This window comes from Acomys minous, assembly GCF_964271855.1.
Source record: "Acomys minous genome assembly, chromosome: 6".
NCBI lineage: Eukaryota > Metazoa > Chordata > Mammalia > Rodentia > Muridae > Acomys > Acomys minous.
Genome location: NC_140487.1, coordinates 120787646 through 120810548, shown reverse-complemented (window position 1 = coordinate 120810548; position 22903 = coordinate 120787646). Strand labels below are relative to the sequence as shown.

At 49.5% G+C, this 22903-nt stretch overlaps 1 protein-coding gene across 6 annotated transcripts in view; it reads left to right on the top strand.

The window, feature by feature from the left end:
* VPS13D (vacuolar protein sorting 13 homolog D) overlaps nt 1-19417 on the top strand; it is a 229158-nt gene extending 209741 nt beyond the window's left edge. For all 6 annotated transcript variants that reach the window (XM_084787200.1, XM_084787199.1, XM_084787198.1 and 3 more), the window contains 3 exons: nt 8901-9032; nt 15398-15638; nt 16762-19417. In XM_084787200.1, the coding sequence (XP_084643326.1) occupies nt 8901-9032; nt 15398-15638; nt 16762-16893 (505 nt within the window). In that variant the 3' untranslated portion in view covers nt 16894-19417. The remainder of the gene's footprint in view (nt 1-8900; nt 9033-15397; nt 15639-16761) is intronic.
* Nucleotides 19418-22903: the final 3486 nt, after the last annotated feature.

The window sequence follows — 22903 nt, the reverse complement described above, 5'->3', positions numbered from 1 at the left end:
CAGGTTCCAGCTCACTGCAGGCCCTGCCCCAGCCAGCTTTCCCTCCACCCAGCCTCCTGTCCAGCTCACTGCAGGCCCTGCCCCAGCCAGCTTTCCCTCCACCCAGCCTCCTGTCCAGCTCACTGCAGGCCCTGCCCCAGCCAGCTTTCCCTACACCCAGCCTCCTGTCCAGCTCACTGCAGGCCCTGCCCCAGCCAGCTTTCCCTACACCCAGCCTCCTGTCCAGCTCACTGCAGGCCCTGCCCCAGCCAGCTTTCCCTACACCCAGCCTCCTGTACGGCTCCCACAGTTTCATCTCAGGTATACCTGGGCCCCGGAAGGAGGCATACCTGTCCTGGAACCTTCTCTCTCTGCAGTTCAGCTGCAAGGCCTGAACTCTGAGGCACAGGTACCTGCACGGCTTTCACTCCTTACGTTCTCTTTCTTTTCCCACTGTCCCTTCTCTTTTCCTACTTTCCCTGTCTTCTGCCCTCTTGCCTCTGTGTGAGAGTCCCTGAGGCTGAGTAGGCAGTCCTGAAGCAGTAAGCAAGTCCCTAAGCCGCCGCACCTCCAGGCCTGCCTGGCGTTGGCTCTGAAGGAGACCCTGAGGCAGGGGGCTTCAGAACAGCAGTGGATGTACAGGAGAGATGATTTTACAAACTACATTTAGAGAAAGGGTTTTGCCAGTGGTGTATGGTGTGTGTGTGTGTGTGTGTGTGTGTGTGTGTGTGTGTGTGTGTGTGTGTGTGTGAGATGTGAGATATCAGCCTTGGCTATGGTTTATTTTCCTAAAGGTAGGTACCCTGAGATTATTCTAGCTCTAAGAATTTGATGTTTGTTGTGATTTATTGAATGCTAGCTGGTTAGCACTGCTTCTTTCCAAACATTATTTCAGGAAATTAATATCTGAATAGAGCAGGAAACATGCTCTTATGTTCAGCATCTGACATGCTCCTTAGGGTCACTTTTACTGGGAGTCATGACACACACACACACACACACACACACACACACACACACATACACACACACACACACACACACACATTAGTGGCTGTGAAGCACTCCTTTCCTGTAATGACCCTGAAAGCCCTAGAATGCAGATTTCTGACACTTTGGGAACCTTTCCCAAGGCCCACAGCTGGGCTGAGTTCATTATAAAGTGAGTCTTCTTAGCCCTGTGAACCCAGCTGAAGTACACAGGTACTCTCACCCCGGATGCCGCTGACCAAGAGGAAAGTCTGGAGTAGCTTTGTTCTCAAGTTGAAGTCCCAGCAGTACATCTGTTGGCATTAGTCCTACCAGCTGTCATGGTCATAGTGTCATGGGGTCCCCAAATGCATGAGATTACAAAGAGTCGTGACCCCTATAAACAAGTCAGGTGTGAATCCCACTGATGGGTGCAAACCCAGCCCAGGAAATGGTCCCCGCTGGACTGCTAAAACCTAGCAATATAAATAGGATTTTTATGATTCCTTGAGTCAACATCTCCCCCCATTTTCAGTGGCAATAATATGGTGTGGGCTCTGGGGGGGGGGGGCGGAATGTCAACAGGAAAGGGAATGGGAAACACTTCCGTGGCAAGCTGTGAGCCTCTCCAGGCCCATCTGTCTGGGCTCAGGCTCCTCCCCTGTGCCTTGGGTGCCATTCTGGGGACTGAATTGTATAGACCAGCCTCATTCTAAGCATTATATGTCTAGGGACTTAGTTACTTCCAGTAACAACCCTATTATCAGCTTCATTTTAATTTTTTATTATATGTATAATAATTAAATATTTCCATTTATATTTATAATAATTTACATTTATTCATTTGTGTGTGTGCATGCAAGCATGTACCATGGTGGAGTATAGAGTTTGGTTCTCACCTTCCACATGTGGGTCCTGGGGGATTGAACTCAGGTCTTCAAGCCTGGTGGTGAATGCCTCTTCCCACTGAGCCATCCTGCCTGTCATCAGCTTGTACGTAATGGGACTGCCCTTCAAACCCAAGCCTCGTGGCCTGGTGAAATAGAGAACCAGAGACAGGCATGGCTATTCACAGGCCTCGGAGCAAATTTGTTTTTCTTGCTACCTTAGTTCAAATGCTTACTCATTAATCCCAGAAAGAATGACCCAGTTTCTTTCTGTGTCCAAAATACATCTTATCCCAGCAAATATTTGAAATCACTTTCTCATTTCAAGATTCAACATACCAAAGCTTGGTTGCTGTCTGTGAGTAGCCTCCAAAAGGTGGTGTTATATCAGTCTTTAACCATTGCTGGGGCATTTACTCAGGGAAAACAGTCAGACTTGCGAGCTCTTCACCCTCATGTAGTGCCATCTGTCACCATGCCATGCACTTGATGGAGTGAGGCCTTTTGTCCAGGAGAAGCACTTTCCTCATCATCTTTGGAAATTGATTCATGGGGCAAAGAGGAGAGAACTGCAGAGGTCATTTGGGCCTCAGACACTACACTGCAGTAGGCATGAGAGTGCACAGTAACCACATCAGGCTTGCCATTGAGGGCCATGCCATTGGGTGGACTATTTGGTTCCATTCAGAGCAATGACAAATGTTTGATGGTGCCGTTCAGCCAAGACCCCTGATACCTTGTAGTGTTACCAGTGGATAGTCAGTGTTTGAGAGTCTGGGCCAATCTTCCATTTTCAGTCTAATTATTTGTGCTTGGTTGAGCACACTGCATATCAGTAAGATAGTGAAAACAAAAGTCTTGGGCCCGTGTATAAAATAAATGTAAGCATCATCCATCACTCCACAGAGATCAGCATGTACAACCCTCAGTAAGATGACAACCCTCCTTTGAATGAACAACTGCTGGGTTCTGCACACATGGTCTACTCATTTACTGATGGTGTGTGGATAGCACTTGGTTGATAGATGCTGACCACAACAGACTTCTCAGCTAACCATCAGCTTGCACCGTGTTGGCATATGGCCATGCACAAGCATATATCTCCAGCTAACAGACCTGTGACACAGTTCTCATCATATAAGCAAAGAACAAGTCACACCCTGGCCAACTGCTGACCTCAGGCTGAGAGGCAAGGTCTACCAAGCAGAGTTGGTTAGAGCTGCCTGCCACCTTGTTTGGAATCGCTGTTGCTTCACGACTGTGACACAGGTTGTTTTCATTGCTCTGAGACTTGGTTTGGGGGCCTCTGGTGTCTGCACATAGCCCCCGCTAGATGAAGTGAGTCTTCATGGACAGCTCCCCCTGGGTGGGTATCTGCAGCATATCAGCCACTGTGTGCATAGCCCTTCCCTGGGGGAAGAGGCTTCCATGGTGTATCACTGCCTCCTGACATTTTCATGGAGTTCAAAGCTCAAGTTCATTTGGTGCTGACATCTTGGATTAGCTGGTTGACTGGAAGGGCTGCTTCTCCCTATATGCTGTGAAATTTATAAGCCACAGCAGCTGAGGCCTTAAAATGGCCGACAGCCCCCAGCTGGCAGCAATTAAGTGCACCGCAGACCTTTGGCTAAACAAAGGCTTGTGGAGGCAGTGACGCTGCACACACTGAGCACACTGTTAACCAGGGAGAGGTGAGTGAGGGTTTTTCCCCCCCATTTCCTGTTTTGTGTGGTACTAGGCAGTGCCCAAGTGGCTACCTGTCATGACAGTTAGGACTGGGGTGCAGAGCAGACCTTCATGCCCCAACACCAAAGACAGGAGTCCCAGTTACTACCCTATGGATACATTAGTCAGGATTCTCCAAAGCAGCATAAATGGTGGAACAAATGCACAGATACAAAGGGGAGCTAGCAGACTAGCTTCCCGGCTGGGACCAGGCAGTCCATCAGTGGCTGTTTCACAATGCAGAGGCTGAGAATCTGGTAGCTGTTCAGCCCAAGATGTTGGATGTCTTGGCTGTTCAAATCCAGAGGATTCCTGGAGAGCTGCTGGTCTTCAGACGCATTAGAATGGGCCTCAGTAGGGTAGATGAACTTGCCAGAGAGATTGGAACAAGCAGGCAAACTACCAAGCTTCCTTCATCCTTAGCCTTTGAAGTGGGCTGCCACCATAAGCTGTGGCCCAGGCTCAGGGTGGCTCTTCCTTAGTCAATAATCAGCTGAAGAAAATCCCTCCCAGGATTGCCCAGCAGCTTGAGCTTTAGTTGAGTCCCAGAGTTAGTCAGCTCCACAGCCGAGGCCAGCCACCACAGAACACCACTGTCCTTTCACTCATAGCCACTCAAGCAGCAGGCTGAAGAAGCTAGACCCAGCTGCTGAGGTGGCTTAGCAGGTAGAGCCTTTGCTGCCCAAGCCTGGCCTGGCCTTGGTTTCTAGAACCCACAGTGAGAGATTCCCAGTAGTTGTCCTCTGACCTCCTCACATGTGCTGTGGCATGCACGCACCCCTCCTCAATAGATAGATGCTAGGTAGACACATAGATAGATGGATAGATTTAAATAGCATCTAGATCAGTAGTCTCTAAAATACAACATAAGTATAAACCAATTGAATTTTTGTTTTGTTTAGATCTTTTAAGACAGGGTCTCATGTAGTCCCGACTCATCGTTAACTTGCTTTTGACTAAGACTTGCCTTGAATTACTTGTCTTCCTGCCTCTGCTTCCTAATGTCAGAGATCATAGCACACTGCTGACTTTCCTTTCCGTTGTTTGCTTATAGACAGCTTATCACGTGGACGTAAGCTTAAGGTTTACTACTTTTGTTACTCTGCCCCATCTCACGTGCTGAGTAGCCATGGCCAGCATCGACATATTACACAGTGCTGTCCGAGACCTTACCAAGCATTGGAAGGGGCATAGGTAGCTAGTGTCTCCTACCTGCATTGTGGCAGGAGTGTAAAATGGTTTTTAACCTCATTAAAAGTAGCCCCAATTCTCTTCCTCAGCAAACTTATGTATCCTAAAGTCTAGCAGAAAGTGTGCGTGCATGCCTGTGTGCATATTTGAATCCGAAGGTCACCAGGAGACATGCACAAGAATGTCCGTGGCCACATCACTCACAATAGCAAGACCTCAGCCAGGGCTCAGGTACTCATACCATGTGGTATTAGTAAACAGATACACGTGAATTCCACCTGCCCAACAGAATGGCCAGGCCCTCTCAATACTGAGCGGCATCTGCTTTCCAGCGCGCAACGAGATTAGAAACTATAGACGACACTGGTGCACCAGAGCACGTTTTGAAGTGTGGGAAGACGGCCTAAGAAAGAAAAGCATGGGCAATAGACTCAGAATCTGCTGTGCCAGAAGAGGAGGAAAGGGAGTCTGCATGCAGAAGACTCAGGCTGTGGACAGCAATAGGGCTGTGTATTGTATTTGTTCAGATTTTTTTTAAAAAAGGGCAGGCCGTGAACAGAGCACGAGGAAGCCATCCTAATGTCCTCCTCTTGCTGCCGGCTCACTGAGACACAAGATAGTAACTTAACAGCCAGTCTCCTATCCCTGAGTCACAGAGCAAGGTTGCTGTTTCTGTAGATACACTAGTTTGTAAGCATGATTATTTGAATTCATGGTGTGCATGCATATGCGCCTGATCGCACACACATGCACACGCATGTGCATATACATTTATACATATGTGTGATGTATATGTTTAGGACATTGCTATGCAATAACAAGTCTGACTCTACTAGTATTTATTTTGTTATGTTGTTGTTGTTGTTCATGCTTGGGTGGTTTTGGTTTTAGTGTTTTTTGTTTTGTTTTGTTTTGTTTTGTTTTGTTTTGTTTTTTGAGATGATGTCTTTCTAAGTTGGGCCCGGCTGTCTTCAATCTTGCAGCTGTCTTCATGTCTGCATCCCAAATACTATGATTACAAGTATGTGTCACCATACATGTGACTGTGAGAACAGTTGTACCACACAGTGACTCCTTTTCCCTGGTGAAGGTCACTTTCTAACCTTTCTGCCAGTTCCTGTGTTTGGTTGGGTTTGGGTTTTGTTTTTAACACTAGGTCTGGGTCCAGATTTGTTCTCACAGTGACTTTAAACACCATCCCCCAAACCCTGCTCATGGCCTACCAACTTGGACATGAGAATCACTTGAAATTTTAGTTGTGTTTTAGGGAAGAAAAACTAGCTTTAGTCACGGGCACAACTTTGTAGAAGAATGAGGAAGAACACCTTTAATCCACCTTTTTGCCTCTCTAAAGAATACCCACAAATCACCCCTCTGTGGGGAACCCCTCATTTGCAGAGCTTTGTCCTCTCTTTGAGGTAGGGCTATAATGAGAGGCTGTATTTTTCTCTGTATATATCATATTGACATGAAAATGAGCTTTGAACATTGCAGTGAGCTCCTGCAGGCCCCGACACTATACCCCAAGGCCAGCTTGGCTAAGAGAGGACATTGAAAATTGGGGGTAGCTTTCTGTCTAGGGGAGGCCAGGGAGGAAATAACCCTAACACATGAAAAGGGCGTGCCTGCAAGGGAGCTGCTCTCCCTGCTCGTTCTGGATGGCTCTGTGGGGTTGGAGTTTGCAGGCTAGAAGATAACAAATAAATTGTGAATGGAGATGAAGGTTGAGGCCACTGAGTCAAGCAGTTACTGTGAAGGAATAAAGTTTTTGGTGACATGGAGCACCTTTTCTTCCCGTCTGAGTTGACCCCACAGTTGGTGTGAGATCTGGTTTCCGGGAGCTCAGGAGCAGGAGCCTGCCACCTTTCACTGGCTTACCTGCTTCTTTTGGCCCCTTCAGAGGGATGCAGAGTTCATAGTGGGTTCCCCCCTCACCCTACTGTTAAGCACTAAGGAAAAGCTGGTCTCTTGTAAAGGAATAGGACACACGGCCACAAAGGTTCCGGCTTCACATGTGGCCTTTGCTTCCCTTAGTGGACCCAGAGCCCCTTGGATCTGTGTCTTACAAAGATGAGATTCTGCTATCCTCCACCTGTGCCTCGTGCCCTGTTGACTTTGCAGTCTCAGAGTCTCATCTTTGTGGCTCAGTGAAGGCCTCAAGCTGCTCGCCACCAACAAAGCCTTCGCCGTTCTGCTGCCTCTCTGCAGGCAGCCAGCTGCTGCGGGGGCCAAACGCTTCTTCTTGTCGTGTCCGCTGTTTGAATGGAGGCAATAAATAGACACATATCTGAGCGAGGTGATGTGCTCTGGACAGGTGACTAGCTTGCTCTAAGTTGTGTTTCCAGAAGGACCATTTGCACTGACGTAGGGGATTGGCACTCGGGAGGCTAAAGTAGGGCAGCCAGTTCAAGGCCAGCCAGAGCTGTATATAAGTTCAGGCCCTGCATGGGCTACAACATAGTGAGACCCAGGCTCGAAGCAAATAAACCCAAAAGGCCATTTGTTCAATCTGTAGAGAGGAGGGACTAGTTAGTGTAACGTGTACGTTATAGGTAAGTCCGCGGGCGTCTCTGCAAGTGGGGAAGTACTATTAGAGAAGAGCCAAGGAGGTAGGAGAGCGGCCTCACCATCTCCATCTTGGAGGGATCTTTAAGCTTCTGCCTGGCAACCAGTGGCCCTATCAGGAGCCTCTTAGGCAAAAGAACTGTGGGAAAGCCTTGGGGAAGACCTGCTAATGCTCTGTCCAGACAGTGAAATGACAGCGATCGTTTTGCCAGGCCAGGAGACTAGAACAGGCCACTTGGAATGGGAAAAGTCCACCCAGCATCTTCCTGGGGGCCCCTTGCATATGGTAGTCTGCTGGCATAGATGAGCAGTTAGGACGTTGCTCTCATAGTGTCTGCCTACAGCACTGTCCCTGCTTTCAGAGAGAACTCTGGGCTGAGAGCCATTAGTAAGCCTAAACCTTGAAGGAGGGACTGCGGTGAAGCACAGTGGGATGTGTCAATATGTAAATGAGGCCAACCATGGCCCCGGTCCCTTGGGAAGTCACTGCATCCTCCATATCATTCCTGAAAAACAAGAGGACCTGAGACCTCCTCATACCTAAGTATTTGAGAGTTATCTAGAGGTGAGAGGCCCTCGGCTTCCTAACAACTCTCAGACACCACCCCCCCTGCCCCCGCCATGGCACCTTCCAGATCCACAACCTGGTGCACTCAGCCTGACCCTAGGTTCAGAAACACTTGCAGTGATCTTAGCTCCGCAGATAGACCGTGGCACGTTTCATGCTGCTGCTTCCAGGGCCCTACCCTGCCCTACCCTGCAGAGCAATTCTTCCCAGTCAGTCCACGCACCCCCAGTCCCTGGTTCTGGAGTGCTGATTCAGGGTGGCTGCCTGTTCCTCTCCTTGAGGCATGTCTAGAGAGGGATGTTTTGCTTCAGTGGGTTCCAGGAACAAATAATAAAAAGTACAGCAAGTACAAGGCTAAGGACAGACCCAGTACACTCTTATCAGTCATCTGAAATATGCACTGTCTTTCCAAGACAAATACGGACTCCTGTTTCTAGGAAAACACCAAAAAGTATTTATCAATTACCTTGTCTATGGTTTGTGGAAAAAGACAACAGCAGCCGACCCTGAAAGCCATAGCAAAGCAGATTCCTCTGGACAACCAGCAGCCAAGTGGCATGAGTTAGGGCTGCTGCTATGGCCTGGGACTGGTCCCCTCACGTGGGCACTGCATTCCTTACCCTTTAACCAGGAGACTCGGCTCACCCCCCCCCCCCCCGGAGCCTGGCAGCAGAGCAGGTTCACAGTAAGCATTGTAAAGAGCCACAGACACGGGTGTGCTCTCTAGCACAAGCCTGATGGGCACGTTTTTTATTTGAGTTTCCAACCGAGAGGTGGGTTGTGTCATCCTATTATACCAAAAGTGAGATGGAGAGCTAAGGAAGTCAGCTGAGTGAGCCGGTAACCGTGGAGCCAAAGGACTGTGAGGCCCAGTCTGAGTTCACAGTGGGTGTGTCATGGACCACACAGGCCTGCAGCGGCTCGCTCCTGTCTGTTAAACGGTACCTTTTCAAACAAGAAAGAAAAGTCCTTTTAACCTTGACACCTAACCTCTTCCTGTCCATTTGCCCCTCTAGGACCCAAGCCCAGAGGGTTCGGAAACCACGATGCTGCACTGGCCCCCAGGGGCTGCTTCCTCGATATTCTGAGAGCCAAGCAGAAGGACAGGAGCAGCTCTTCAAGCTAACGGACAACATTCAAGATGAGTTGTAAGTGAGGGCTGGAGGGATAGCCTATTGGTCTACCATGTTGCCTTGGCTGTCTGAGAGTCTGAGAAATTTCCCCGTGACCAGGAGCTTCATGCTGATGCAGCCCTTAGAAGAGGCTGAAGGCCTGCCTGTCCCAAATGTCTGATGGGTGTCACTATGACTACTTGTAAATGGCCAGTACTGGAGGGAGTGGCTTCCAGCCTGTTCCAGAGTGGACCTGGCTATGTTGTGTCTGCAGCGTGCGTCTCTCTGTAGTCAGTTCAAAGAGGCCAGTGCATGGGATGTTCTCAGTCTTATGGGATTTCTATCTCACAGAGCTTTTCTTAAACTTTGATACCCAGTGTTTGTTAGGGAATGCTGGCAAACTGAAACACAGGGAGCAAATTATTACCCATCGGCTATTCTAAAAATGCAGTTTTCTTGATGTTTTATTGCTCTTTCAGTAGCCCGGGGTCTTGTCACGTTTTCAGTTGGTGAGATTATTCTTAGCTGACGAGGTAGCCATGGCAGTCCTTGGCATAGTATGCCACGGAAACCCTCAGAATGTAAATGCTCTGCAACTTGACCAAATGTGAGAGGACTGACTTTGGGGCGTAGAGATGTGCTAGTGTGAGTTGTGTCCTCCAAGGTGAACTGAGCTAGGGACGATCTGACACTGTGAGCGTTGTTGGCTGTTGGGGTGGCCCTCAGTGTCATTGGTGGAGACAGTACCAGGGAGGCCTCAACGCACATTCCGTGCCTTGTTTGAACAGGAGCATAGAAACGGAGTCTGTGATTTAGGAGATAGGAGATGGCGTCTTCCTAGGTGTGTCCTGCCGTGGGACCGCTGGAGCATCTCTAGATAGCGCTGTGTGTTCCGGCCCTTGAGCCTGTTGTGCTGCCTGACAACATGCTGTGGCCTGAGTGGCTCCAACAACAGAAACGCAAATCTCCGTTTCTGAAGGCTGAGAGGGCTCAGCCGTCCTATATTCCACATTATCGATGGAACTCTGGGCCTCAAAGGCCTAAAGAGTCATTTCTCAGCCAAGCAGGACATGGGATCGACTCTCCTAGGATGGCAGTCAAGGAGGCTAGTGTGTTGCACTCACTGGAGACCCTCTGAACCTAGAACAGTGCCTGGGATTCAGATCACTCCATAGACTCAGCTGGAGAGCTGCAGTTCAACATTCGCGCTAACACATGTCCCACTTCTCAAACAGTGGGGATTTAGGGGTGCTATCAAATGTTAAGTTAGGGGTGAGGGATACAGCTAAGCTTGGTAGAGCACTTGCTGAGCATGCACAGGGCCCTGGGTTCCACCCCCAGCACTGCATAAACCAAGAGCAGTGCTTTTGCACTCAAGATGGGAGGCAGGAGGGTCAGCCTCAACCACCTCCCATAGCCAGCCTGCTGTAGGAATCCCTGTCTCAAAAAGGAAGGTGGGCTAAGTAAAAGTACAGATCGTTGTGTGTTGTGTTTTAAATCCTTGCTGACCCGCCTCTGTTCTAGCCAAACCATCCCTGGTCCTTTGCAACAAGATTCATCTGTAGTAGAATGACACAAGACTAGAAAACACTAGAGGAAAGTTGCAGAGTCCAGGCACAGTGGTGCACACCCCAGAAGCAGGCCAGCAAGCTGCTATCTGGAGTCAGGATGGAGTCAGCAAAATCAGTTTCATGAAGCACTTGAAGCTCATGTGACAGGGCACAGTTACTAGCTGAATGGATGTGGACTTTGAAGATGGAACCCTGTATCCCCACCCAAGCTGAGGGTAGAGCCTGGCCAGAGGGTGGTGAGGGAGGCATGTGACCTCAGTCTTCCTGGGCATGCTGGAGAGGTCACCAGGGGTCCTGGCAGATATGCCTTGGAGTATCCTCTGTTATCAGCCTGTACTCAGGCCCATGTGAGTGGTCCAGTCCTCTCCCTGCAAGAAAAACACAGGTGCCCACTCCTACCCCTGACTTTTATCCTAGATTTGTAATTAAAAACATATTTAAGGGCCTAATTATTTGCATATTCCCCTCAGAGTTAACCCATTAAAAGAGTCTTTAATACCTTGCTCTACTGTTCTAACTAAATGTTTCCACATTTTTTTCCAGTTAGACTCACTGTTTCACTTCTGGAAAATATTGTGTAATTACTTCCTGATGGAGCGAACCCCCCCCCCCCAAGTCCCCAGCACCACAGCAGCATCAACTTTGATCTCCCACATCAAGTTGCATTTAGTTTTGTGGGTTTTTTTTTCCATTTAATTAAACAGTATTGAACAGATTGCCGCTGACATCCGGTTTTAGCTTTGCTCAGGCTTCGTAGCAGGCTCGGCAGGCTTCGTGGCAGGCTCGGCAGGCTTCGTGGCAGGCTCGACAGGCCTCGTGGCAGGCGTGGCAGGCTCGACAGGCTTCGTGGCAGGCTCGGCAGGCCTCGTGACAGGCTCGGCAGGCTTCGTGGCAGGCTCGGCAGTGCGCACTGCGCTGCTACTTCACGTTCTTCTCTGTTTTAACCCAGAGTCCTGGGTGAGGATATTAAAATAACACTTTCCTGAGCGATACCTCGTATGTGGCCAGCTGTCACGTTTTAGTTGGTTTTTTGTTTGGTTGTTTTTTTGTAAAGTAACTACTTCCTCCCTCTCTAGTATTTCGTCAAGTTTGCCCACTCAGATTGCAAGCTAAGGGCAACTCCTAATCATTACACAGCCTTGGCAATCCAGAAGCTGCTGGGTTTAGTGGTGTGGTGCTCGCCTTTTCTCATCTTTTAGAAAAAAGGAGTATTTAGAAGTTGATGGTGCAGTTTTTTGTTTGTTTGCTTATTTGTTTTGCTTGTTTTAATACAGAAAAGAACATAGAAAGAAAACAAGACAAGTTTGTAAGCCACAGGTTTTTCTCATTAGGTGCCTGTCTCCTAGAGGCTGGGAAAGAGGGGTTTTGAGGAAGAGGACCCTGACCAAAGAACAGTGCTAAAAATGCCACCTTTCTCATCTAATGAAATGTGCTCACGTACACAGTTAGCAAAATCAAAAGGAATTCAGGAAATGAATAACAGTGAAATCCCCTTTGTTCCTTCCCTCCCTCCTTTCTTTGCAGGGCCTTACATGGCTAGGTGCACCATTTCTCTCAGCCACAGCTTACACTTTCTAAGGCAGGAGCTAACCCGTCAGAAGCATTTCACTCCTGAGCCTGGGTCAGGCCGCTTACACAGCTGCTCAAATAAAAGTCAATAGCTTGCTGACTTGCGTTCTGAGGGACGCGCAGCCCCCTGGCATCTCACACCCAGGGTTGTGCCCATGTGCAGTCAAATTCTCCTCCTAGTGTCCTTTGTCTGTCACCTGCTGAATCCTTGCCCAACACACTGAGTCTCACTATGTGCCAGGCCAGATACGACCTTGTGATGTTCTTCAGCAAGTTCACAGTCTAGCAGGTCAAATAGACTTAACTGGGGAAGGGAGGGGGGGGTGGGGATAAACTGAGAGACTTCACTGTTACTTCACTTGTTGCCCACTGCCTAACAGAAGTCCAAGCTACTTGTCATGGGACCTCTCGTAGTTGGTTTTACAGAGATGACCTCTTAGTCTTCTTCCAGAAAGACAGCTTATCCTGGTACCTGTGTGTGTTTGTCATCTTCATTCTGCCCTCACAGGACAGATGGAGTGTCCTTCCTCTGTCACTTGTGAGGCTTTCCATCAGCCCATCTGTGGGCAGGCAGCAGTGGAGAGCGGCTGTAGGTGGGGAGTGGAAAGCCCGAGGCCAGGTGTCATGGTATGGCGTTCAGCCATGGCCTCCGCTGTGCCGTTGGCTGCAGGGTGCAGAGCCTATAGCAAGCTGGCCTGCAGGTGGGCAGCCACAGAGAAAGGGGGCGGAAAGGATAGGTCAGTAGAGCCAAGAGCCAAGAAGGCTCTGCTTTAGCCCTGAGTGGACCGCTCACAGAGTGACAAATTCAGGGTCCAGATCAGCAGACAAAGGGTCTGCTCTTTGTGGCTTTGTGCTCTTTGATGTGGTTCCAGGTTTGGGGTGTGTGTGTGTGTGTGTGTGTGTGTGTGTGTTGGGGGTGGGTATCGAGCATAATGGCAGCAGTGGTGTTAATGAGACTCAAAGCCTTGACCTTGGGTACTGGGTCTCAGGGGACGTTTCAGGGAAGATGAGGAGGCAGCCATTGGCTGCCCAGGCTCTGGGTCATTGCCCTGCTCTCTTTCCTCTCTCCACCCTGTCCTTGGGTCTGATCTGCTTTTGGTGAAGGCTTTAGAACCGTGAGTGTTACTAGCAGCCGCACCTCAGGGCATGAGCAGGGCTCCTGGGCCCAGAGTGGCAGTGTGGGCCATCAGGGATGCTGTGCTGCACTTTTTCTGTCCCAACATGGAGCCCCTCCATCTTGTTAGCCGAGGAGCTGGTAGACAGTACCATCTATCTGCCTCAGAGATGGAGGTGAGTCACCAAAATGCAAGCCACCTGGCCAGAGCCCCAAGCTTGTGGGCCCCTCTTGCCTGCCTAGCCCAGGTTTCCTTTACCATGCCTTCTGCCTTTTAGGAGCACCCCTAGCTCAGAGCCACAGTCCCTCCTTCTGTTTCCTGGCCTATAAGGACTCGAGCTATTGGCGGCCTCCTAGAAGGCTCAGGGCCAACGCCTGTGCCTGTGGTGTGAAGGCATCTTTCCGGATGTCACTAAGTCCTCCAGAGGAGGAACGCTGAAGAGAGGCTAGAGATCCAGTTTCAGGTAGATGTTGTGATGCCTGTGCCTGCTGTCACCAGCTGCCTGGTCCACCCGTGCTGCAGACCAGAGCCGGGTCTGTGTGTTCAGCTCTCTCTCTATCCGGTTCCAGCTGGCCCTGAGCTGCTCCCATTCTTTCCATCTTTCCTAGCCCTCCCCTGCTCCCTTCTCCTCAGCAGTAGCGCTGCCTCTGAGTTTCTGGGTGAGGGATGTGAGGAGGCTGTGCTAAGCCTGCTGATCACCGAGGGCCGCTGGGCACTTCTAATTTTGGCGGTGAGACTTTACAAGTCTGCATTCTCGGCATCGTCAACCAGTTAAACGAGGACAGCAAACCCCAGCTTTTGTCCTAGGAGCCATAATTAAAATGACAACTGGAACAGCGTGGGTACTTAGCAAGTCCTCACGGGTGGCTGACTGGGTGGTGGGTACTCAGGAAGTCAGGTGGGTTCACAGTGGGCCACACCAGGGCCTTAGAGTACTGCTGAGAGCCTGGATGCTTAGCCAGGAAGCTTTGGCAGGCTAAGGTGTTGAAATGTCAGCAGTCACAGTCTTGGGCGTTTGGGAAAGCCTTGAACATAAGGATGGCAACTTAGGGTTGGGGAGTAGGAAGGAGAGTGAAGGACAGCAGCCGGAGCTCTCCTGTAGAGGAGGGTGAGGGCCAGCCACACGGGGGTCTGACAGAACATCCCTGGCTGCAAGCAAGCAGGCCGTCTCCTACCATCAATGACTCTGCCTTCTCTGAGGACTTTTGCCGTGTGACCCAGGACCAAGGCTACCTTGGACCTGGATCCATGGGTAGACAGAGTGTTAGCTCTGAGCAAATACAATTTAAAACCCCCTAGGTTCACAGCCAGCCTGTTGTGAGTCAGCTCTTCGTATGCTTGCCATCACCCAGTGTGTCCTTGCTGCTCCTGGCCACCAAGCTGGGAAGGCTGTCACTGGCTTCCAGGTGCCTCCAGGCCCCGCAGCTGAGCAGAGAAGTGTGACCTACATGCATTGCCACATCGGTCTTTCTCCTTTTCAAGGATAAGCAGTTTCTGAGTGGCCTGGGAGCTCTCAGAAGTGCTGACTACAGTTCTGAGTGTGAAGGGGTATCACAAGTCCCATGTCCTGGCCATACTGAACAGGAGTCAGGTGACCTCTCCTCGGGGCTGACTGAGGGAAGAAGTAAACGCAGGGGTGTAGATGCTAAGGTTTGCAATCTGGCAGCCTGAGCCTTCCCCACCATCTACCCTCTACCGTCCCTCTCATGGTCTCCCTGGTCTATAACGCGTCCTGTCAGCAAAGCATTGTTCCATTTTCTCTAACTTATAAACTATCCAAAAGTTCACTGAGCACCCCATGGCGCCCATTCCAGAACAGGACTTTGTTTCTGTGTTTGAAATTCTTGGCTAACATACGTGTTACTGTTCACAAGCACCCTGCAGCCGGGGGACAGGGGGGCTGTGAGGTGCGAACACAGGCCTCACAACAGCTCCCGAGGCCAAGTCCTTTCTAATACAAACTTAGAAATGAGGAAACTGAGTGCCAGAGCAATGAAGCCGTGCACATGCACACTGAGAGGGGCTAATTGGGAAGCCTAGGCCTCAGACCCCAGCCTCGGGGCCGCTGCCCCTTTGAGCACCAAGGGACAACCTGGCGGGACACGGAGCAACTCAGCCTCACACAGCCCTCTCTCTCCCCATGCAGCTTCATAGCGGTGGAGAACATCGACAGCTACTGTGTGCTCATCTCCTCCAAGGCCGTGTACTTCCTAAAGAGTGGGGACTACATAGACCGAGAGGCCATTTTCCTTGAGGTCAAATATGATGACCTCTACCACTGCCTTGTCTCCAAAGACCATGGGAAGGTGTATGTGCAGGTGACCAAGAAAGCTGCCAACTCCAGCAGTGGCGTGTCCATCCCAGGCCCATCCCACCAGAAGCCGATGGTGAGCGTAGCACTGCTTGTCACTCACATGAACAAGCCCCACCCTCCCTTCTGCTGTACTCTGAGGCCTCAGCGGGAGGCGGGACCCGCACTGTGTGTTCTGGGCTCTGCTTCCACTCTGCTGGGAGCCTTGGGTGTGCTCTTTTGCATTTTTGCTTCAGATTTTACCCATCAACACAGGCTGGTAACGTGATCCTTAGAATTTGGTGTCTCCCAAAACACGGTACTAAGCAGAGCACATACTGTATTGTTTTTCTGGTATCAGAATGCCACAACCTTTTGATCTGTGCACAGAAGTAATGTGACGTATAATTGAGTAGATATTTTTATAAATAGAAATGGGAGGTGTTGTGTCAGAACTTCCAGGTGAAGGTGGTCCCGTTGCCTTCCAGGACTTCCCGCTCTTCCCTTGGTGCAGGAGTCAGGGCTCTGGCACCAGCTGGGCCTCAGACTCAGATGGCTCTGGTGTCTGGTCCAAAGAGTTCTTTGCCTTGCTAAGCTGGACCAGCGAGCCCACAGCAGAGCAGGCTGTGGAAGCAGCTCCATCTCTAGCCGCAAGCCCAGGTGTTGGTTCTGCTGCGTCCCCAAAGCTGTGCCCTCCTGGGCACCCGTGCTCATCTCTGCTCTGTCTATAGACAAGAGAAGCCATCTTGCTGGGGCTATCTGCAGGAGCTCTTCAGCCTTCCCCATTCTGTCAGGAATGAACTGCAGTGGGCTTGAGTTTGTCAGCCCCACCTGGGATCACTGGCTTCAATTAGAGCTGGCTAACGTCAAGTTAATGCCTCAAGTGTGTATTTCCCACTCGCCCCTATCTCCCCCTTTCAAGGCAGGCTAGTGGTGAAGCATTCTGGGTAAGAAAGGCTTTAGGCATTTGCTTGATGATTCTTTCTGTGCCCAGCTACCACTAGGCTTTGGACTTGGATAAGGGGCTGAGTCCATTGCTCCTGCCTTACCTCTGAATGGAATCTCATCAGTTATGATCCCAAATGCTGGTGTCATCCAATGAGTCTTGGATGCTCAGAGGGGAACTGCTTTCGGGTGGCTGTACTCTGCCCATGGCCGCTGGTTGTGCTTGGCTGCCTCACCTCAGGCCAGTGTGCTCACTCATCTTGTCTCCTCCCTAGGTGCATGTGAAGTCTGAGGTCCTTGCTGTCAAGTTATCACAAGAAATAAACTATGCGAAGAGCCTCTACTATGAACAGCAGCTTATGTTAAGACTCAGTGAGAACCAAGAGCAATTGGAGCTGGACTCCTGAGGACGCCGGCTGCTGCAGAGCGGTGCTCCAGACAAGCCCAGCCGGGAGGACCGAGGCCCAGGCTCGGCTCATGTCACAAGCGGTGTTGGGAGAAGATGTCAAGGAACAAGGGGAAAGAAATTCTCACTGGGAAAAATGTAAACAGAGACCATATTAGTTTGTGGGGGCAGGGAGTTACTTTAGATTATGGGGAAATAATTTTTAAAAGTATTGATGGAATAACGTTTAAAAATGTATTAAGATGGATCTAATTTTTAGAACGCCCTGTATTTTGTTAACATGTGTATATATATATGTACAACTATGTGTTTGTAAATATATAGATGCTTCCAAGCAGGGCTGTGCTGTGTGTGAAGGTGTGTTACCTGTACAGTAATGTAAAGTTGGACTGGATCTTCTGTCGCACTAATTCTACACGACTCCTGCAGGGAAGGCCCCATGGGAAGATGCTTATAGAAGTTGGAAGGATGCGTTGTGGTCAGTGTTCCACGGTGAGTCTTCAGTCACCTAGGTGGGAGCAGCAGCAGAGCCGCCATGGAAAACACTAGAGAGCAGCATGGCGCCTGGCTCTGTTCTCACCCGTGTCACAGTGTTTAAATCTCTCAGGCAAGCCTCTAATTTCTGTCTGTTTGGCTTTCTCCCACCACTCCACCCAAGTGGGAAGTGAACTAGTCCTTGCTGAGTGTGTGCCCACACATAGCGACCATCCAGGTTTTCTCACACTGTTTGTGATTACAGAAATGTGACGCATCCATGGGTTCTTGTGACATAAATGAGAAAAAACAAAAGCCAAAAAAAACCTCCCACTTCCCACTGTGTTCTTAATAAAAGCACATGCTGATGCCGCAGCACCATGGCCCCCTGGGAACAGGATGAGGAGGGACGGTTACCAACAAGAATGTGAACTGAAAGGGCGTGCATGGGACCTTGGCACCAGGATTTAGCCAAGGCCTGTCTTGTCCTTGGTTCTAGCCTGAAGCCTGGCCTAGGAGCTAGGGACTTCCTGGGTTTTACTTTGGGTGTTTTCCTTTTGTAGGAGTAAGCAAATAGGAGGCAGAGGGTGGGCCTTACCTCACACTACAATCAAACCTTATAGTTTGGATTTTAAAAAATAAATAAAGCTAGCCAATTTCTACAATCGTGTCACACATGTACCTGAGATCCAGGATGACCCCATGGATGTGTAGAAGTTTTGGGTATTTACAATTCTAATCCTTCCAAGACACACAAAAAGCTAATCTGTTCTCCAACCCCTCCCCCCAAATCCTCTGTGTGTGTGTGTGTGTGTGTGTGTGTGTGTGTGTGTGTGTGTGTGTGTGTGTTTGCACCACAGCATCAGGTAAGGGCAGTTCTAAAGGAGCACTTTAGCCAAGTAGTATTTTCAAGGATCTGTCTTCTTGATCTCCAAGTTTGCCATTTCCCTGAACTTTTGTGGGTTGGGTCTTTGATTGCTCCCTGGGGAGGGCGGGGTGGCAGCAGTGCCAACGGGGAGGAGTTAGGTCCTCACAGCCTTCCTCCCCAGCCTGCTCCCCTATATTCACACCCAAGTCTGGCCTCTGATCTTATTATCAGTCACCCACTGCCTGAGATCTCCGTCTCTTACAGAGGAGGCTCCAAAAGTGTCGCTTCTGTGTGTCCCTTGCCACTTGATGGGGCAGTCACTTTAAATATCCCAATCATTAGAAGGATCTAGCGTTGCTCGGGGGAAGTCCACCTTGTCTCGGGCTCCTTAAACTGGGTTTCTCAGTCTGCAGCTGGTGCTTCCAAAGAACCCAGGTTTCCCTGGCTCCTTTCTAATGTAATCAGCTCTTTAAACAACTGCCAACCTCCCGTGACATGGCACATCCCTCTGATATTTAGCCTTAGAAGGAGCAGGTATTAAAATGGCGTTTGGAAACCACATTGGGTGAAGCTGCAGGGTGAAGGGAGACCAATTCTGAGCTCTAGCTCTCCTGGCCCCAAAGCTCTCATGCCAGGCCTGGGAAATATTCCAGAGGCTTCCACCATTGGTTCCTGGCTTGCCAGAACAGAGTTCAAAGCTCCTGAAGAAACAGTCCCTGTCGCAGCTCCTATATCCTCAGCCCATGGTGACAGAGACTTTGCTGGGACAAATTCATACTGCCTCAAATATAGCTCTTCTGGGAGAAGGTAGCAGATGAAGGGAAGTTGGATAAAGATGTCAGGAAGCCACCCCAGTTCCTAGATCACATCAGAAAGCCAGCAGGAAAGGGTCCCCGCCCCAGGCCTACATGGAGGAGGCAAAGAGCCACTTGTGCCAGGCCCCCAACTGTTTGGTGGGGCGCTCATCCCAGCCCAGTGTTCAAGGGGATGCAGGCCTGCTTTGTGTTCAAGTGTCATTTGTGCCTCAAACAGACAAAAAAACGTAAGAGTGTCAGAGCTGCTCAGTGAAACGGAAAATAAAGAACCTGGTTCCCCCCTGTGTAAACACAAGAGTGTGCAACCTCCATACCCCAGAGTTGGCACTGTTTTCCTGTGAAATAAAACACATTATTGATTTCCCACACCTCTTTGTTTTCTTCCTCCTCCTTTTCTGTGTTGCTAGGACTCTGGAATTATCACCAGTGTCAGACATCAGCATATAGTACGGCCGCTTGTAGGACTGTGTGCTATGCTATTACCCCCCACATCTCTGACACAGAGTTCATGTACATTGTCTTAGATGCTTCACTTCCCTTACAACCCCCAGGAAGTCAGTAAGGAATTGTGCCTCAGGAGGAGTGGGAAAACCAGCCCCAAACCGAGACCAGCACCCAGTCCTGCTGCTGGAGCTGCTGCCACACCCATGAGATTAAAGTCAGCCTCTGTCTCCACAGGTAGCTCCCACAGCCTTGCCTGTGTTCACATCTGCCCACAGCACCAGCCAACACAGGAAGCACTTCAGATGCCACAGGCTAAGGCAAGGCCTCGTAGCCCGGTGAGGGAAGCTGGCCCTCATAGGCTTATCTATCCCAAGCTAGAAACAACCAGAGGTTCCTCTTAAAAATATGGATGCGCCATGGGCATGCCTATAATTCCAGCACTTGGGAGGCAGAGGCAGGTGGATCTCTGAGTTCGAGGACAGCCTGGTCTACAAAGCCAAGCCAGCCAAGGCTACACAGAAAAACCCTGTCTCAAAAAACAAAACAAAACAAAACAAAAAAATCACTGTACAGCCTTAGTCAGGTGCTGCCTCTGCACTTCATGCAGGGACCCATCATAGACCCGACACATCTGGAGTAAGCAGACAGATGTGGCTATGCCCTCCAGTGACTGTGCGGCCTGGACTACCGCCAGGGCTGTTGGGCTGGGCCTAAAGGGTAGAGGTCAGGCAGGCAAGGAGGAGGCCACACAGGCCCATTCAGAGGCAGGTGTTGATCTGTGACGGTTTGAGCCACATAGGTTTCCAAGTTGTGCTAACAAACGCATCTGGATAAACCAGTGGGACCACATTCATGATCCAGAATCAGGAGCAGCAGAGATGTTGCTCCAAGCACTTTTTTTTTTTGGGGGGGGGGGGGCGGCTGGAACTGAAAGATGGGTAAGAGGGAAGAGGTTTGAGCAAAAATGGAAGAAAAGAAGCTGCACACACCACATACTGGCACCCCTAGAGTATTTGGCAATGGGTACAAGGTGGCCAGTACCTGGTGCCTGGGCAGGGAAGAGTGCGAGGGCCAGTGGCTCACACCTGTATTCCCAGCTGCTCAGGCTGGGGCCGGAGGGTCCCTGGAGCCCAGGCATTTCTAGACCAGCAACATAGCAAGGAAAAAAAAATTGGGTAAGGGTGGTCATATGTGATAGAAGATGGGCAGGCTGACCGGGATATGGGTGGACATTTAACTGCTTCTATGTTCTAGGGACATGAGCTAATTATGACAGGGCAGGAGGTAATAGAAATACAGAAAGATGTGACATCACCCCACAGGACAGTAGACAGTGGCAGGCCAGGGAAACCATTAGTCTGTTGATATTATAGTTGATATGCTGGGTTACAGCGAGTGCTTTCAGCATCATGTTTATGGCCATATTGGTTTTTGTTTGTTTTGTTGTTGTTGTTGTTGTTGTTTTAGTTTTTCAAGACAAGGTCTCTCTGTGTAGCCCTGGCCGTCCTGGAGTCACTTTATAGACCAGGCTGCCTTCAAACTCACAGCGATCTGCCTGCCTCTGCCTCCCAAGTGCTGGGATTACAGGCATGTGCCACCATGCCTGGCGGCCATATTGGTTTTATTCCTTTAAGTTTTTTTTAATTTTTTATTTACTTACATTGAATTACATGTATTTATTGTGTGTGTACGAACTTTTTCGTGTGTAGGAAAGAGAAAGGAAGAGGGGGGAGAGAGAGAGGCAGCGGGGAGAGCTTATTGGTACCATCGCATGTGTGTAGAGGTCAGACAACTTTCAAGGGTTGGTTCTCTCCTTCCTCCATGTAGGTACTGGGGATTGAACTCAAGCTGTCAGACTTGGCTGCAAGTGCCTTTATAGGCTGAGCCATCTTGGCAGCTCCCTCTTCATTCTTTAAACTCAGTACACACTATGTGAATGGATTTCCTGACACAGGCCACCCTTAATCCCTGGAGTGAATCTTGTTTCCACAGTATGTGCTAACTTGTTAGTCTTTTGATATGTCTGATTCCTTTTGCTACTGTTTTGAGTCTTTGTGTCTTTAAAGTTTAAAAAAAAAAAAAAGCTTTGGTTTTCTTAAATGAATCAGAGAGCTTTCCATATTCTTCTGGTTTGTACTACTTAAATTACAGTAGGGTTTTCTGTTCTGGCTTTTGAAGGTTAGATGAGAGGACGTATTTTACATTCGTTCCTTTAATCAGTATCCCACTGTCTGCCAATTGGGGTACTTCAGATTTTCCACTTCTTAGGTCAGCTTTGGCGACATTTAATTTTTTTAAAAACATGAGTTAGCTCTCTTAAGCCTTTTTGTTATCGTACAGTTGTGAGGGTTCTTTTTAAATTATCTTAATGCCTTCTGTGTTTTCTTTTTTTTTTTCATTCCAAATCCTACAGATATCCACAGCTTGGTTTTAAGTCTATTATCCTTTTTTAATAACTACTCCAAAAGTTCCTTTTCTTTGCTGCTTTGTTTTTACTACTCTTGATTCGCTCATTTTTAATGGTTTATTTTCTCTGTCTGCTTTATTTTGACCTTGCTACTCCTTCTTGCTTTCTGAGTTAGGCTCAGTCACCCCCCATGGTATCCATGGAGACTGCATCTAGGACAAACATCCCCATCCTCGGTGGATTCCAAAACCTTGGATGCTCAAGTCCCTGAAGGTCCTTGTGTTTGCGTATTGAGACAGTTAAAGCCCATTGTCAGCTTGTATGGATTTGCAGCAGCCACACTTCTCTGCATGCCTGTGAGGGTGTGGGCAGTTTAACCAAGGAGGGAAGAACACCACTAGTCCCAGCCCATGGGCTTGGAATCCCAGACAAAATTTAGGAAGGGGAAGAGAGGAAGCCCACTGTGCACTAGCGTTCATCTTTCTCTGTTTTCCAGTTATGGATGCAAGGGAACCTGCTGCCTTGTGATCCTGCCACCATACCTACCCCGCCACAATGGACCGGACCTTTAGACCGCGAGTGTAAATAAAATCTTCCTAAGTTGCCTTTGTGTTGGTGTTTTGTTGTAGCAATGAGGAAAGTCACTAGCACAGAAAATTCATCCTAGCCGCATGGCTGCTGCCATGTGGTTCTAAGGCATTTAGAACTGGTTTGTGGGAGGGATGTGCCAGAAGGATTTGGAGCTTCGGGCCAGAGAAACCCTATGATCCTATAAGCAGAACTTAATGGAACATTCTGTGGTGGGAGTCCAAAAGACCAAAGCGCTAATGGGCATGTGGACAGTGGAGGCCTAACTCATGAGGTCTCAGAATGGAACACTGACTCTGTTGAAAACTGGACCAGAGGCATTTATGTCGCATTCTGGCTAAGGGTCTGGCTGTACTCTGCCCACCTCATGGGGATTGGAGTGAGGCTGAATACAGGCCTAATGGACTAATTTGCT